This window comes from Apostichopus japonicus, chromosome 23 (assembly GCF_037975245.1).
Source record: "Apostichopus japonicus isolate 1M-3 chromosome 23, ASM3797524v1, whole genome shotgun sequence".
In the NCBI taxonomy this organism is placed as follows: Eukaryota; Metazoa; Echinodermata; class Holothuroidea; order Aspidochirotida; family Stichopodidae; genus Apostichopus; species Apostichopus japonicus.
The window spans coordinates 16,595,676-16,613,965 of NC_092583.1; the positions used below are offsets into that span (position 1 = coordinate 16,595,676).

Below are 18,290 nucleotides of genomic sequence, written 5' to 3' on the forward strand. Positions count from 1 at the left end.
ATCACATGGGTTGGGAAAGGACTGGGGGGGGGTGGAGGCGACAATACAGAGTGAGAGAGAGGGACAAGTGGTTTGAATGAGAATATTTCATTGGATGTACTGGTCATAGCAAGGAGGGACCACATCAGATTCAACTTTCTGATTAATTAATTAACAAAGACAATGAGGAAGTAGAACAATGAAATACTGACAGCATAAAAGAAAAAAAAAATCAAATATACATATGTTTTTACAACTCTAAACAAGTCTATTTAAGTTTTCAATTTTATACAGAATAACATACAGTATATACAAGTTGTTTTGCACAGTTTTCCATTCATCTTTAAGAATGCACAGTTTCCACTTTCACACATCTTTTAGCATACCCTAAATTCAAAAAGCAAAAAAATAATTAAAAAAATAATAATAAAAGATAATAGCCATTAACAGCAAGAGTTCATTGGTCATTGCATGTCTAATCTGCACAATTAATCATCTGTAAATTATTTGCAATTACAGTAGTCCATTATTAAATTTTCATCAGTTAATAGTAGTTGACCTATCAGAGGCCTCCTCCCTTCCCAACACTCCCCCCCCCGCCCTTGCCCCCCCCCACACACCCAACAAATTCGTTTGACAATCTCCTGCATTTATTGGTGAGTGTTATGCCAGTTTCTGTAGTTCAATATTGTCTTACTTTGAATTACTCTATGGACATATGCTGATGGTCACTGGATATATGCTGATGGTCAATGGATATATGCTGCTGGTAACACATGGATGGGGGTGGCTGGTTGGTAGCACCTGTGCTGTACTCTCCCTCCTCAATCTATCATTACTGGACAATTCTGAAATTCATATAATACAGTCTTAGGGAGACTACCCATGCAAACGTCTAACTCATGAAAGGAATGTGAAAACAAATATCTTATTAATTTATCATTATAGAGGTACAGGTATATAAGTTTTGTAAAACCATAATGCAAAACAAATAAGGGAGTCTTTGGTGGTTCACACACATGCAAAGAAAACAATAAGCCGTAATGGTATATGTAATATATAGAAATAGAGCAGAAAGAGAATATGTCCAATGTCAAAATCATGTCAGTTTTAGCTCACAAAGAGATACTCATTACAGCTGTGATGAAAAATATCACAAATGGAAAGTACATGTGAAACTCAAAATTGTAGCGGCAAGTTTTGAGCACAAGAAGGTTGTAAAAAAAGTAGGAATAACCAATTGCTGACTCAGCACTGTGGTTACTTAGGATAGTGACTGGACTACTCGCACAGCACTTTAATGATGACACAACATCATAAGGGTTCAGTTACAAAGCAGCCTAATTTTATCATTCAGAGATTCAAATTTATCACATTGATTCTAAATAATTCTGTCAAAATTAGTCATGATATTTTCATTATATGAAAGAAATATCTCTTTTATTTGAAATATTAGTTTTTAAATATCATTATTATTATAATTAGAAATAAATAAAAGGTTTCATTAGAGACTGGTTTGCAATTCATTGAAAATTTAACAAAGAAACTCCAAAAGCTGCTTTAAAGTTTTAAGTTACATCTTAATGGCACAAATGTAAGTGATAATGAAATCATCGCAGGAAGGATGTAAGCTTCCACATTCAAGATGCAATTACACTATGAAAATTGGTGTAGAGCCACATTGGGCCCCAGAGGCAATTATATTACCAGGCCCTCTTTTTGAGGTCTTTAATTTTCTGTAAGTATACTATGTAAATATGCATCCATTAGTGTTATTCCACATTGTCCCCCTGATTGAATATGATCCTCCTGGAGTCCCCTTACCCCTCCCGCCACCATAGTTAGAGAGGCTATGTGCTCTGACATTCTAGAAGGTTATGAATAACTGCAGAAAATGAAATAAGTGTTTTTCGTTTTGACATGTCTTGCTATGTTGGGAATAATATATATATATAGTTATATATATATATATAGTTATATATATAGAGTTGTCTGATCATCGCTCAAACGTGTAAAACTCTGTGTAACAACTACTAGTGTTCCACTAGTCTCAACTAATTCTCACCTATAATTCGCTCTGTGGCTTCAGAGAGAGAGAGAGAGAGGGGAGAGTTAGGATGTTCCATTAAATGGTATTAAGACAAACATCACAAATCTTTAATTGTACATCAAAAATGATTAGTCTACACACAAAGCTCTACAACTGCTTCACTTTGCCCATAAAGAATTTATTTTCTGTGACTTCAGATCACTTTTATAATGGATGGAAGGACCTCAATGTGCCCTCCTCTGTAACAGAACCTTCTACTGATACTGTTGTAAATTAAAAGATTGCACAATAAAGTCAACAATTGAGGACATTTTGAACATTAATGAAGCCAAAATTCTAATTGCAGACACTCCGACAATGTCATGTTAAAATTATGACTTCAGAGTAATAGAAAAAATTCAAGACATCAATCCAAAACTGAAATTAAGCATTTCCATTGGTCAAACTCACATATTCAGTCATCAAAACTAAGTCCATCATGAAAATGAATTAGATTGAAATATCTTGTATTCTTTTACATGAAATTTTCACTTGAAAGCTTAAAGGTCTACGGACACCTATGAACAACATTGTCCAAATCATTCTAATAGACATTAGAAATCATGAAAATAGCTGCAACTCCCATCAAAATCTATCAAAGATTGACCATTTTAAAAGCCTTTTCTTAAGTCTAGTTTTATTTTCTGAATAAACATTAGCTAATTAAGCACATTGATGATGTACAAGGAGTGACTGCCCAATTTTCTGTTGTTATTCCTCTGGTTTTTACAACCTTTGTCTCAAGGACACTTAACACAGTTTTGTGGCCTAAGGTGATTTTTTGAAATATTTTATTGTCTTCTTTGAAAAGAGGAACATCACATTATTCAAATGATATATGTGGGCTTGTAATTAGGGGTTAACTTATTAAGGCCTTAAATAAGAAATTTGGGTGAGTGCAACACTCCACGTGATAGTTTGCACATATTCATTGAGTTTGCTAGGTTTATCTAAACTTCAAATGTGTATATCTTGGAAATGAAAAAAGCTTTTCGAAATATTTCTACAGATTTTGAATGAGATTACCACACAAAACAAATGTGCTATAGGTGTCCGTAGTACTACAAGCATTACTATCGGAAGCCTTTCTTAAGGAAACATACTACATTTCATATCTACCTGAAGATCGCTAAGCTATATTTCATTGCACGCAATCAAGCCACGAGTTTACTTTGTAGACAATCTATTTACTACCACTTGTCTTCCACACCATCTTCACTATTTTAATGTTAAACCACAAACAGTATCATGTGATATGACATTCTCCTGTTTTTGTCATATCAGCCTGTGTCAGCAACATTCTTGTTCCCCTTCCCTAGTATCTGTAAGGTTATGCAGGGATATCAGACGCTCCGTTTGCTCAGGATCTTCAGGCGTACGGCTGAAATAGGAAGATGAAAAGCATGTTTTGATTTTGTATCCAAGACACGGAAGTAAAAAACTGCAAACACCAACACATTAGGTCTGGACCGCTGCCATTTTTCATACAAGATGAACCTAGGTTAACTCTTTTTTGTATATACTAGTTAGAGCAAATCATGACCAATGTATACACTGTAGGAGAGATGTGTAGTTTTCAGTTGGTGAAAAGCTGAATTATTTCAGTATCTCCAGAGTGATACCAATTATTGATTTTACATATCTGGAGTTATTTAGTTACAGTGCAATCTAAATTTGATGTAAAAAAACTAGTCCAAATTACCTCCAAAGGTGATTTGGTCGTCTGAACAGTAAAGTGGTCCTCTCCATTAAACGACCATTAAAAATTTGCCCTGGTATATATATAATACACATATATAGACTTATATATATAACAAGAGGTGATACAAGGAAGCTTCTTGATCATATCACTAGGAACAGCAGAGATCCTGAAAACATCACAGTTTACATTCATAGAAAGGTACACTGACTTATGGTATTAAAATAGCTATGAAACCAATGAACAATACATATGCAACATGTCATTAATTTTATTCACACTGAGTTCCAAAAACTGTAAGATAACTCACTGTTTCCACTTTCCCCTCCAGAGACAGCAAGTGATATGCTTGATGATCCGAAGAAGCAGTGCAAACGCTACCCAGACAGGATCCCAGTCATCGTAATAATGTAAGAGACTTACTAATAGGAATGAGACCACCACCGGAGCACATCCGATGAAAAACAGTAAATTATATGACATCTGGCAAAAGGAAAAGTCAAAACAAGACAGATGATTATATTACCAATCATCATTAAAATAGGTACCAGATTTGGCCTCAAAGAGCTGTTTATACATGTTACAGTGATATAATCACTCTCAGTGCAGCTTATTTGCATGATCCATTGTTCTTCCTCTTTCAGAAATTACATCAATGGTTCGTCAGATCAAGTGACTCGACTTAGAACCCGGCCCAAATCAGGAGGGAGTTATGAGTCACCTCAGAAAATATGCTTCCAATTTTCCTTCAATTTTGTTCAGAGAAGTATTAATCATTACTAGAAGATCTATTGCATGCAAACACATATAAGAATTTAGGAAAATAAATACTTATATAAACAATTTAAACCTAAGCAAGTGAAGGCAACTTCATTATCAGTGGTGTTACTAAATGAGTATTCTAAACATACCACATCTTGTTGTGAGTTAAGTTATTAGAAGAGATACATAAGTATTTCGTTTACATTTGATTTGCTACCAGAAAACAACAGAAAAAAACTTAGGTTTATTAATCCAGACTTTGGTCCAAAATTTGACAATAATTGGTGTAATATCCAAATATTTGAACCCAAAAAATGACTTTTTTTATTGAAATAAAATAATTGAAGTAATGATTTGATATTAATATCATCCAGGGGTAAAACAAGTTAAAACAATTTTATCCTGTAACCATTGGTTTAACTCTAGAATGGTTCTATGAAATAACTGAACTGATGACTGCTATAATTAAAGAAATAACTGACTCATTAAACAGACACAAGAAGTTTGATGTATTGATATTTCTTTCTGACTTTTGGCTTCAGACAAAAAAAAAACTAGTCTAGCTTATTCGACACACTGCAAACAAGGATTTATGTTCTAAATAAACAACTAAAACCTTTTGCGTAATAAACCAATTATAAAGTCGCTAGAGCATGTAGATTTTTGACTGTTCATCCTACGGGAACATGTAACAATACAAAACAGGTCCAAGCCATTTGATGCATCTCTCCTTAAAATATCAATGAAACTACTCAATTAATAAAAATTTACTAAATTAATAAATGACTACTAAATTAATAAAATATCAAAAATAATCACAAGGATTCATAGAACTTACATCGCTGTAATAGATTTCTACCAACACGGTGAGAGGAATTGTGAGGCTAAGCGATAGTGTACCTATTAGTGAGGATGTCAAGAAACAACCCCTGAGGAACAGAAAAGAAAAAACACTAGTTAAAGGTATTGAAGACTCTGAAAAAGCTTTCCTTTGCTTGCAAGTGAAGTTTTTTTCTTGTCACTACAAAATGGAGACAGTAATAAAAAGTGATACCTTTTTATCTTTTATCTAGACCTGAGATGTCCATCGCTGCTATGTACACTGTGTTATGGGTATTGACCATAGCTGCATGTATTGACTGTACACTAGTGTCTAATTACCGACGGTAGCAAGCTGTGTGTGTATTTTCTGGAATCGGTGGTGTCTAACACTTCTGTTACACCTCATTCGAAACTAGGTCAGATTACCGGCATCAGACGTTTCTTTGTGCACGAGTCTTCACACCCTTTAAAGCACAATCCATCATATTTTTCCATTTCAAAAATATTTCAATAACTACATTATTATCAAGCACAGCATGGATGTAGCATTGCAATTGACACAAAACCTTTCTCACCAACCAAGTATCTTTGAGCGTGTCATAAAGTGTTTAAAAAACAAGGTTCAATTTGATGAAACTCACCACAGCCACAGGACCTCAGACAAGACCGTTCCGAATAGACCATTTAATACAAGGTAAACCCAGACCTTCCAGGAGGGAAACTCAAACGTCTCAAAAGATGAATAATGAAGAACAAATATACCGGGCCAGATTAAGATGAAGTTAAAAAGTCCAACAAACCCTGAGGAAAAAAATTAAATGAATATATACATAAAAATAACTGAAACAACACACAGAAATGTAAGAAGAAGATTAGTACAAACTGAATTTGGGGGTGGTTTGGGGGTGGGGGGGAGGGGGAGGAAGTATAATTAAAGCATTGACAATAAAATATACAAGATGTTCATTTCAGATACCAATATTATTAGTCATTTTAAGTTACTTTATTTTATTTGCTACATTTGTACAAAATGCAGTTTCATAATGAAAAGTTTGTGTAGACAGATGGTTGAAACAGAATTGTTCATAAACCTTGTAATTGTGTAATAAAAGTGTAATTTGATGCAGTATGTTAATGCATTGAATAAAGAAACAAAATGACATTACATACATACATAGCAGGGGATAAGTGAAATTTTAATTTTTTTTTAGCAATCTTGAAGACTCTTATACAATATTATAGTTCTTGTACAAAATATATTTTTGCACTTGTAAAGAAATTTGCTCATATTGTATAGAATTTTGTTATGCAAAACTGCATATGAAACATCATGTTACAAAATGTCCATCTGCTGGAATCCATCATCAACTTACCAAAGAACATTGGGATGTCCAATTTATCTTCGTTATCTACTTTTCTTCTGAGCATGACCAGATAAATGGCATAGAAAATGCTGCTACTCATACCCCAGGCAGCTCCCAGCTGATAATCTCCCAGCTCTGGTTCCTTTGAGAATACGACCAGGAATACTCCTGCAATACTACAGTAGTACAAACAAACGAGGAGAAGTAAATGATACTCACAGGTGGAAAATACGAAGATAAATGTACATGTAATCGGTTCTTTGGTTAAAAATGTGAGAGTCCGATCCCAAATGATATGACATTTTATGCATTATTTATAACAACTGCTGTAACAAATGAAAGAACTGTAATTTTCCTGAAAGTGCTTTTCTTGAGTGAAAACTTTGAAAATAGATGAAGTCATGTGATGACAAGATGAAAGATTCTTACATGTGCATCCATGATAGGGTTATGCGAGTTTGTGGTAAGGGTGGGAAGAGGGGGGGGATTTGATTTTCAAATACCTATTTAAGGGGAAAGGAGTCACATATAAATCTAGGTTATATAGAAGTAGATAAGAGAGAGTAGAATACTCACCATGCAAGTACTGAAACTAATTTAGTTAATGTGAATTTATCACCAGGTGAACTGGGAAAAACTCCTGCTAATAACAAGGTGAAAAGACCTGTAAGGGACCAAAAAGAAATCATTTTTTAAGAAGAAAACTACTTCAAATTTAAAGTTGAAGATTTCCAGATACTACTAGTTTGATTCCATGTATTTACATTTTTATCCAGTCATAGCTTCTTCCATCATAAATTTAACTTTCATAAGCCAATAAAAAACTTACAGGGATATTACAAACGAACTGATAAAAAGGAGAGAAGTTTTGACTAGAATGACATTTGAACCAATGACCTAGGGATTGTGAGCCCTGTCCTCTACTAACTCAGCAATCCAGCCTTTTGTTTTTTGGTTTACTCCAATTTATTTCAATTTCATGCATTTTACAATATTAAAAACGTCACCCATTTCTTTGCTAGGGAGTGCCAGCCAGAGCAGTTTCTTGTTTAATGTGGTACTAGGGATTACACCCGAATTTTCATTCAATTAAACCAAAAAATCAGCATGGAAGGGATTTCAAGGGACATTTGGCCTTTTTTAAGTAAATTACTTAAGTAAATCAACAACGGGAAGCACACCAGGGAATTACAAACGAACTTGAAAATAGTAAACAAATTCTTGATAAGGAAAGTTGAATGAAATTAAAACTTAAGACCTCAATTTTTCAATCCTAGAGGTGTCACCACAGTAACCAACTGTTTGACTTTGAAAACATTTCTGCTTAAATCCTGAAAACCTCAGATCAGCTTACTGTTGAACAATATCGATGTTTAGCCATTTTGCAGCTGAAAATTATTTTCAAGATATCAATTTTAACATTTGAAACTTTCATATAAGGAGAGATAGTATGACTTACTTGAGGTGGATGAGGCTGTGGTCATTACCACAGGATTTTTGTCATTCATGGCTTTATGGTATGAAAAATTTGCCAAGAACCACTGAAAAATGGAAAAAATTTCAGTTAAATATTCCACATGATGATAGTCTATAATAGTACATATAGAGAAGAATATGGAGGTGGAAAATCTAACAAGTGGTGCATTCAGAGCAGTTGCCCCTTTCCAAAAAGAAAGAGAAATTCCACCCTCAAAACGAAAAGAGGGGGGGGGGTGGAGGAGAGAAGAAAACAGTAGAGAAACAACAAGAAGGTGCTTTAATTCAAGACCAAACTATAAAATATGATTGTGAAAAGCATAACAATGGTGGATATAAGCATTGCATGAACTTATGGTGCTAATTTGTGACAAACTGACTTTGATATGTTGTTTTTTTGCCACTGCTGTGTTTTCACTGGTTTTGTAGTTATATGGCACGTCACCTGCTATATTTATAACATGCAGCTTAAGGCAAGAAACCCTATAGTGTATTGTCTACTGTACACATCGATGTAAAATGTAAAGGTTTGAATGTTGATACAGAACTATCAAGATTTTAGGTGTGATGTTGAAGTAAAATACCATTTCTTTAGGTGTGATTTCTGAAGTAAAATACCATTTCCTAAAATAAGTTTCCAGTTAATTACATAACATGCTACAACAGTCTCCAGTACTCACCACCATACAAAACATAAAGCTAATTTTTGCGACATCTGTTACAGTCCACTTATATGATTCTATGATGGACACCTTAGCAGCCTGGGTGGCCTGGTATGACATCCGTGCTAACATGGCTTCATCTGCCTGGCAGTCTGACCAGAAAACAAATATGAAAATATCAGAATGTTTGTCAGATCTTACTCACTTACTCTTTCTGCATAAATTTATTGCTACAAAACTGGAACATAAAACCATACCATTCTTTTGTATATATTGATCTTATATATTCATTCATTCAGCATCCAGGTCAACGAGTTGTTACAAAGACATCAATGGTTTCTACTTTTATACTGCAGCACAGTAAAATAGTAAAAGAGATTTACCTGCTAAATGTCTCACTTCCATTAAATTACTAAATCTGACATGAACCTGAGAATCTGCAAAGGACGGAAAAGAAACAAGATTTACATAAAATTTTAAGTTCCACATATAACCAACAGTTAAGAGCAGGTAATGTTTGCAACCTGCCATGCAAAATAAATTTAAATGAAATAAATTGCTAATTGTTCTGTTAATGCTACAACAGACCTATACCAAGTTTATACCTACCTCAAGAAACAATTTAACTTTACAACACAATATAGATGCAGTATATGTTACTTGCCAACAGCAAACAGACTTAGAATATTGAAGGCAACGTTTATAAGCTCCATCAAATTATTGTCTATAACCAGATTCGGACCAAAACCTTAGGAACACCTGTGCTTAACCAAATGAGCTATCCATCCTACAGTTGGTGGTTAACTATACTTATTTCTTTGCCAGTGAAAATAGAGTACCTAACAGACTTTGTTACAAGGTTAAATTTGTATAACCTAGAAAATGGCAAGCAAGGGATTGTTTTGAAGAACAGCTATCTTTGAACACTTAATTCCTTATTTCTGAAATTGTCAATATTTGACAAGTGAATACCGACCACAAATCGTAAGAAACTGACAACTAATCAAAAGATATGAAATAAGGGATGTGGCCAAAGAGAAGAAGATGCTTGAAAGTGATTTCAAGTCATATAAAAAGCTACCTGGATTTTCTGTTTCCATGTAATCTTCTTTGTCACTTTCGTCAAACTTGACAGGTACGTACAATGGATCACTCTGGGAAGGAACAAAATATTCACACCAAATACAAACAGCCAAGCCTTAAACGCTGATATCTTCAAAACTGTGATGGAAAGTTTCATCACTGTTGTGATCTCAAGGACATTGACAGGAAATCATGAATGTTTTTGCAGTGTTTGAAAAGGATCGCTGGTCAATCAAAATCAATTATGAAAGAAGTCTATCATGTTCATTTTGCTGATATAACAAACGTAAAATATCTTTTGACAGCATTTGCAATTTATTATGGTCAAATGACAGCCATATTTAAAGTTAAATTCTAGAGAAAACCAGTTCTTACCAGAAGTGGTTCTGTCGGCGGAATGTCTGGGGCTTCCTCGTCATCACTGGAATCAGATAATGAGAAAGGCTGGAGAAATAGGAAATGAAAACACATAACAGACTACTTTGTAAATAAAGAAACCACATTAACTATTATCGTAGTAAAGTTTTGCTTGCAGTTTTCAGTGATAAAGCTCAGAAATTAATGTCCTTCAGACAAAAACCAAACCATATTCTCTGGCTTATATGACAGATCTATATAACAATTAACCCCCATCCCTCCCCTCCCCCCTTCACCCCTTACAGATAAGAAGTTCCTTGTTCTGCTTGGGAGATATCCAAGATACATGTCATAGTGCCACTAGGACCTGAAACCTTTTCTTTCTCTATGTTTTAGTTTTTCATATTTTCAAGTTAAAATGTTAACAGTGTTGACACTGAAACCAATATGCCATCCATAGGTCATATCAGCAGCTTCAGATTCAGTATTTTATATTCAAGATTTTAGATTCAGTCTTCTCAAAACCCATCTCCATTACAGAAAATAAACATTGTAATAAATAAATAAAAACATAAGAAACATGAAGTACATGTGGCTTGATGATGTCATATGTGTGTAAAAGCATTAAATCTGTGATACTTTGCAATGGAACAAGATTTAATGTAGCTGTTTGGGGAAGATGTGCATGGCACTTATCTCTATCAAATACACCAATATGATGACATCGTTTGTGTCTTCATTAAAAAGTGTGTACATACTACTTACCAATGACTTTGGTCTGTTGAAACAATCCAAACACTGGCGTCTCCATGGTTTCCAAAATACAAAGCCCACAAGGTATAACATAAAGAGGGATGTCTCAAAGTAGGTGGCAAAAAATGGCTTGTTGTTCACGTAATTAAAATCTTTGAAGATAGACTAAGAAAGGGTGTAAAAATAACAGAAGAAATGTGAACACACTTGCATGCTTCTTTTTCAACCTAAGCTGAAGGTAGTGCTTACCTCAGGTTACATCAAAGCAGACTGAATCAAGTTTTGCTTTCTTTTGTAATGAAGTTAAATATCAATTCCTTGGTATGAAATATTTTAGTATGACATTGACATTCTCATATTACAGATTAAAATTTTCACCGGACTTCATGGTTGTTTGTGTCCACTCCTCAGCTACGCAGTAACGATATATCTTAAACAAAATGTCTCACCGTGGTCAGTTCTCCTGAGATCACCCAAATGATGACCACAATCAATAGAAGGCAGAACCCCAAAAACAATCTTCTATGAGGAGGAAGGCCGCTGGTCAAACTCATCCTGTCAGGTTAACCTACAGAAACCTACAAGAAAGATTAGAATACAATAGTCATAACAGTTAAGTTACAGCACTTTTAAAGGGTTTACATTTGAGTGGGTGTTGATCTGGAATATATGACTGAATTTTGTCTATACAAGTTACAGGTAACTTCTTTTCTCACTTTTTGAAAGCTTACAGGTACAGTTAAGTTCTATAAGCCCAAAGTTTTTTTTTTTTACTTCTTCTTTTGTATTGAAGTTACACTTTATTTCATTTAAGCTTGTCCTTTTTTCACTCATAGTAAATAAGTAAATGGAATGAAACACTAAGTGCAACCATTTGCTCAAGAAGAGAAATTTATGAAGCAATTCACCACATAAATTTATACTCACTCTTAATTTGTTCAGAGACACCTGTTTATGCTCTAATCTGCAATCATTAGTACTCAAGTCTACTGAGCCACAGGTACCAGATAATCAGCAATATACGTGTAATAGCTCACAGTGCATAGACCTTGCTAACTAGAGACTTAAACGAGGCGAGGGATCAGTAACAATTCGGAGCAGAGTACTCACAAGAAACTAATCTACTAAGTATAAAGGGGGGGGGGGCGGGAATGGGGGGGGTATGTTTTTCATAACAATTCGCTGACATTTTAACTAAAACCTACCCAAAATGTAGCATAAGGCACAGTTTGAGCCATCCCTTGGAAGAAACAAACCAGTTACGTAGGCTGACTCACCCCAAGGTATATATGCTACAAAATATTTAGGCTATATTTGAATAAAGCCTTAAACTAAAGAATGACAACAAGTATTTACATTTCAAAGAACCGCAAGATGTCAAGACGATAGAACGGCCAAAGTGAGGTTAGGCTTGTAACCCAAGCAAGAACAATTTTATGCTGGACTTGCAGCATAAATTTACATTTCTGACTTCCGAAATGCTTCATTCTGAGCATTGCATATTAGATTGATCAGATAGCCCAACTTTTAGGCATACAGACCTATTTGAAAAAGTGATTATACTTTTCTCATAATTTTGTAACAAACTAGAAAATGTTGACAGAGCAATCTCTGTTTTGAGCATTCTTCATTGAGCATCTTCTTGAGCATATTCATTCTTGAGCATTCTTGTTGACAGAGCATTCTTGTTATACTAGGCCTACATCAGCTGCAATATGTGTTCCTTGACCAGATTTAGCCTACTAAAGTAATAGGCTTTGCCAAACCAGATTTCCTTATCAGCCAAATACAGTAAATGACAAATCTGGGTCTAGCCTAGGCTCAGTCATATTCATAACATGTTGCTACTTTGGCCTAGGCGTACCTCTTTTCGATTAGTATGGTAGACTCCACCGCCAATTAACATTTTTTTTTGTCTTTTCCTTTATGTAGGAATTCTGTGTGGCATACTTTGGGGGCCGTGGGCCTTTTGTAGTCTGACACAGAGTCTTGACCACAGCAGGCCTTAATATTCTGCGTAAGGCTAGGCCTACGTTAGGCTATGGCACTTCAATGCTGTTGTTCAATACAGAGCCCATCCCACCAAGTTGTTTATAATTTAAAATCTCACCTCCTAGTACGAGCAGCTCCTCCACACTATTTACCTGAAAGTTGACATTGACTCATTTGTAACCTAACTTCTCTTCATGAGAAGAAGTTGCTTTATTTTCAGGTGAGACGTTTTCGGCAATAGCCTAACACTGGTTCAAACAGTCGGACTGCTTGGCATGAATTAGCAATACATGGCAACATGACGTACATTGTGGTGGTTATACGTGACTGAGTCATCCCAAGGCTATTCAGTAGAGGTTAAAGCACTTTTAAAGGTAGAATCCCAGTACTCAAAGTCCAACATCCCTGTATAGACAACATGCGCAAAGGTATTCCTTGTTTGTTTGGTTAAATCAGGAGCCCCTATATATTCACTTTGCACACGATTAATTTTCGAAACATTTCCTGAGAACCAGCTCCGTGAGGGATTGCATCTTTTCGGACCCCTAACTCCTAATTAAGTCTCCAATGCAACACCGTATGGCTGTATAAATTTTCGTACAGATCATCTGGGCACCCATTGGAGATTGTGGTCGAAAGTGTTTTCTTGGGGATTTTTAAAGTTTTTTTTATATGCATGCAATAGGTGTTGAATAGACAAAGTACACGAGCATATGCTGCTGGGGCCATTGGACCTACTTTAAGTACCGGGTTTGACCCCCTTCCGATGCATGAATACTTTTTCGTATATTGGCGTCATATATGCACGTACCCCTGTTAGATTGGGATGACAACTATACGTGTTGACCTATACAAATATTATGGCCCTTGCAGTTTCAATGAATCCTAAATACCAACTTTATCAGACCATATCACGTATTGTGATATTCCTTATAACTATTTAGATATATTAAATAACCGTAAATGTTATTCGGCATACCCTTCTCCTATCTCACTTGACCTAAGTATTGCCATTTATTTTTACCTTTAATTTATAGGTTCATGGTTCAACTAAACGGACCATGTAATATACAAGTCCTTGGACCCTGGTACAGCTGAGGTAGCCTTGAATGTTAACCATCCCGCTTGTACCCCACAACCGACGTCCTGGTGCTTATAATGTATGTCTGGTATATTTTAAAAAGGCATTAAATTTAGTATAAATACAGGTACCGTAGCTGAAGGCTTTAAACTCTTAAGTGACGCCAAAGTCATTAATGTATTTTGTAGAAAATGTTCTTTAGTATGAAACAACTTTTGCCGCATCGGAATAGTTAGGCCTACTGATAAGTGCGAAGCGAGCGAGCAAATTAGCGAGTTTACCATTTTGTAAAATGATAGCATATGGTCTACCATTGTTGAGAACATTGTTCAGTCTTAATTTCCAGAATAACAACGGCAGTATACGTTTGCTCTTTAAATACCTATTTGATGAAAACAATAACTATACATAGCGGGCCGTGTTTTCAAATATTGGCCAATTATATGGACCCGCGCATGTTATTGCAGACCTTAATTGTACCCCTTGATGTAAGATTAATGAAATTGATATGAAATTGCAGCGAAAAAGGCGGCCATGACTTTTCTTCTCGGGAGGATGCCCCAAACCATGGGTATCGCACTCAACAACGACCACACGTCAGCCACGCGTACCCTCTTTCGTTATAAATTTTGATCCGCTAATGGCCCCACCATAATGATTTATGCCCTACACCTAAATCAGTCACGTGAACTTTGGAATTTATACTTTCTTCTTTTTACTTTTAATATGTAAATTTCAAAAGTGTTTATTTCAAAATATCAATCGTTTACTTCAGGCGCGTAGCGAGGAATTTGCCGAGGGAGGGGCGAATCCTGTAGGGAAACTTTCTAAGCGTATAGCGCCCATCATGAGTTGGCGAGAAGCGTACAAGAAAATTTTGGCCGACGATGCCTCCCAGATCGCTGGAAATGGCACTCCCCAGGCCTTGTGAGTTGCTTCTTAGCATTTTCTATTTTGACATTTTTAGCGATATTATAAAAAATATATACAAAAAATATGCTCAATGGGGGGGGGGGGCGGTCGTCCCCTTCTCCCCCCTGGCTACGCGCCTGGTTGATATCATTAATTAATTCTGACTTTTTACTAGAAACTTCTTATATATTTCAAAATGTTGACTTCTGTATTTAAAACTGTTGGCGTTTCAAGCATCGACTTTCCTTTCGAAATATCGACTAATTAATGTATCTCAAGCGTTCCATTATTTCGAGTCTTCGAAATTAGCATTTTTCATATTGAATTTGGATTAATTCCTTGAAATTTCAACTTTTGGCAAAATATCAAATTCCTTGATTAGAACGGCAGTAAGTAGGTCCACATGCATAAACTCTTGACAGTTTTGATGCATATCTGCGAAATTTAGATGGATTATGTGGTATGTGAAACGAGAAGTCCGAGATTTATTCCTTAGTATAGCTTTCGTTTTGCTGATGCAAGATCCATGCAGTTCCTTTGCCAGTTGGGCTATATACTGCTATGTCAGTTGCGGTAGCAACAGTTGCCATGGATAATTGTTAATTTTCCTGAGTAGTTATACTCTCGTGAGTCACCTTGGTAGGGTACCCAGATGACCGGAAGTTCATTTGAAATCAGTGATTGCTAACGATGATATGCAACTCCGTGGATTGCCCTCTTTTCATTGTTATTGAAAGGGCGTGCAGGTGCAAGTGATTGTTAGCTGCATACTTGTTAAGTCTTAAACAATTAGCATTTTCCTTACTTTGTCAACCTTCATACTGAAGCTAGACACCTATAGGCCTAGCCTGGTAATATTGGTCGAAACTACTGTACGTATCAGTTGGGGCCTAACAAGGCCTAACAATTACAGTGTAACAATTAACAGTAACATCCAAAACGTATACGAAGTTAACAGTTGAGGGATGAGGCTGGTGGTGGGGGCGGGGGGGGGGGTGGATCTTAGACCACCCTTTTTAGTAATTAAAATTTGCCCAGGTGAGGTGAGAAAGTATAATCTAACCAGGTTTTTGCTAATAAATACTTTATACTTTAAATATAAATACTTTATGACATATATGTGGGCTATTTTCGTCCACCCATCGTAAGTTTAGACAACCCTGGTTCTAACTTCGGCCACGCAGTGATTCTATTTACCAACAGCAGATACACACCTCATTAGTGTGGTGGACGGATAGAATGAGACAAATTTGAATGCTGGAACTACAATTTTGTGCTAATAGCTTGAAAACGTAGATCTACGAAAAGGCGGCGGCATTTGACGACAGCAGAAATTGACTCATATTCACACCTCCCTCTGATCTGCTAATTTTAATGTCACATACCTACAAGCTGTAAAATTTGCATAAATTTTTCATATGGATTTTCAGTGTATTTCAAACAAATCCAACATCAAAAGATACCTTAATATTTGTCTGCTCTAAATACTGATTTAAAACCCAAAACATAGCACTAAATTTATATTAGCAGATGCTAATAAACTTGATTAAACAAAATAAATGAAATGGATGGTCAAAGATAGTAGCCATGCACATGTTAATGAAATCATGATGTTAATTTGGACACCCCTTATATTAGAATAAAGTAGCAATTTGAAGAATATGTATGCAACTGATGAAGGTTGAGCATGTTATATGTCACATATCTGAAACAAATCAAACCATTTTCCTGTCTTATTTGCATGTATATTGATCTTTGAATTTCATTATTACTATAAAGAGAGCATTGTTTTATAGTCAGATGGCAATACATTTGGTTGCATATGGATAGTGAAAACTTATTCTTTAATATGCAACCAGCTGCCTGAGTTTTTTTTTTAAAGAAATTTAATGATAACTGGGATTGCAATGGTACGTCTCTCTCAAGTCCCACATGTACAAAGAAAGTATATTCACTTGGATCTCATTACTTTGCACGTAGGTATTTAATGGACTTTAATTGACGAATCCTAAACAACTTTATTATTTAAATCCCTGAAGTAATTTCTTGCTTGTTTCAATCAACACTCTTCGCCACAGATCCTGCAAGCCTATACCTATCCAAGGATCATATTGAACTATGACATCATTCCTTCCAGGTCACCCTTCTCCTCAAAGACATAGTCTTTAATTAAACCAGATGCCTGAGCAACTTTCTCCCATGTGGTTATCGGATGTCAAATGCATGCCCTTGCACTAGGTGAGTACACATCCAGGCCAGCTGGGGGCCTATCTCCTTCCATATTGTGAAGACTTTGGTTAGATACAGTTTATTATGCACTATCAGCTCACTGGGCTCTTGCCTTTGGCATTTGAGGAAGGACTTCTCCAAGCATTCCCAAATATGTCTAACATTTCGTGGGGGTTATCAAATCCATTGGATCCCGTTATCTCTTTTATGGTGACATCAACTGATGCACGACTTAATTACTGATAACTGAGGTGATGTACGTATAGCCCTCAGCTAGATGATTCTTTGTCATATTTTATTATCTATTTAAACAAAGAGATATATAATTACTTTGTGAACATCATTATCTTGTAAAAGGGATTTGGTGCAATGGCTTTTTTTATATCAATGATTCAAGAAGCAATTACCTTGTGCTTTTGTGCATCTTTGTGCATCCTGGCAGTTTTAAACACTGCAACTGTCCCCAAACTGTAATATTTTTACCCATACCAGATAAACCACTGAAACAGCATTTGTACATGACATTTTGCTAACCAGTGGCTCGTGTTTTGAAACATACTTCTCCCCAAAGTTCATATACAGGAAATGTTTCAAGTATTTGTTAATTCCATGACCTTACAATTCACTGCAAGGACAAACATGGTACCCTTGTTATACTGTGGTTTGTCAGGGCATATCAGAACACAGATTGTCCCTTCATTCTCTAATTTAATCCTCCCCAATGACAAAATTTGCTGAGGTTAAATTAACTGATAAAATAGATTTTAAATCTTGTAGCAATTACCTTTTTGTAGCATGCTGAAAGTTTGGAGACAAATATTAACAACCTTAAATTAATAAGTAACAGGCATATTCAATATAGTAGATGAATGGAAGCTACTGCCATGCTCCTCAAGAATATTGAAGGATCTTATTCAACTTATTGGGGTTTCATTTTTGCTTTTTTGCTTTCCTTTTTTCCCTCTGCCTGGAGCAGTACAGTTGATTGAGGCTTTTTCCTGTTTTAGAAAGTTTGAAGCAAACTTCATGG

The 18,290-nt window shown here is 35.6% G+C and overlaps 1 protein-coding gene across 4 annotated transcripts; it reads right to left on the bottom strand.

The window, feature by feature from the left end:
• Window positions 1-222: 222 nt before the first annotated feature.
• Window positions 223-13,367, bottom strand: LOC139964751 (solute carrier family 35 member F5-like). Of its 4 annotated transcripts, none has more exons than XM_071966687.1 (14): window positions 13,191-13,367; window positions 11,496-11,614; window positions 11,059-11,211; window positions 10,312-10,380; window positions 9,935-10,007; window positions 9,237-9,290; window positions 8,872-9,005; window positions 8,175-8,256; window positions 7,292-7,379; window positions 6,725-6,891; window positions 5,993-6,152; window positions 5,368-5,458; window positions 4,078-4,250; window positions 223-3,449 (listed from the first exon to the last, which is right to left on the bottom strand). In XM_071966687.1, the coding sequence occupies exons 2-14, from the start codon at window positions 11,598-11,600 to the stop codon at window positions 3,359-3,361; spliced, it is 1,440 nt and encodes a 479-aa protein (XP_071822788.1). In that variant the 5' UTR covers window positions 11,601-11,614; window positions 13,191-13,367; the 3' UTR covers window positions 223-3,358. The 4 variants fall into 4 exon arrangements, with proteins under 4 accessions (XP_071822788.1, XP_071822787.1, XP_071822786.1 ...); XM_071966686.1 differs by having other exon boundaries at window positions 11,496-11,624; XM_071966685.1 differs by having other exon boundaries at window positions 13,157-13,367.
• Window positions 13,368-18,290: the final 4,923 nt, after the last annotated feature.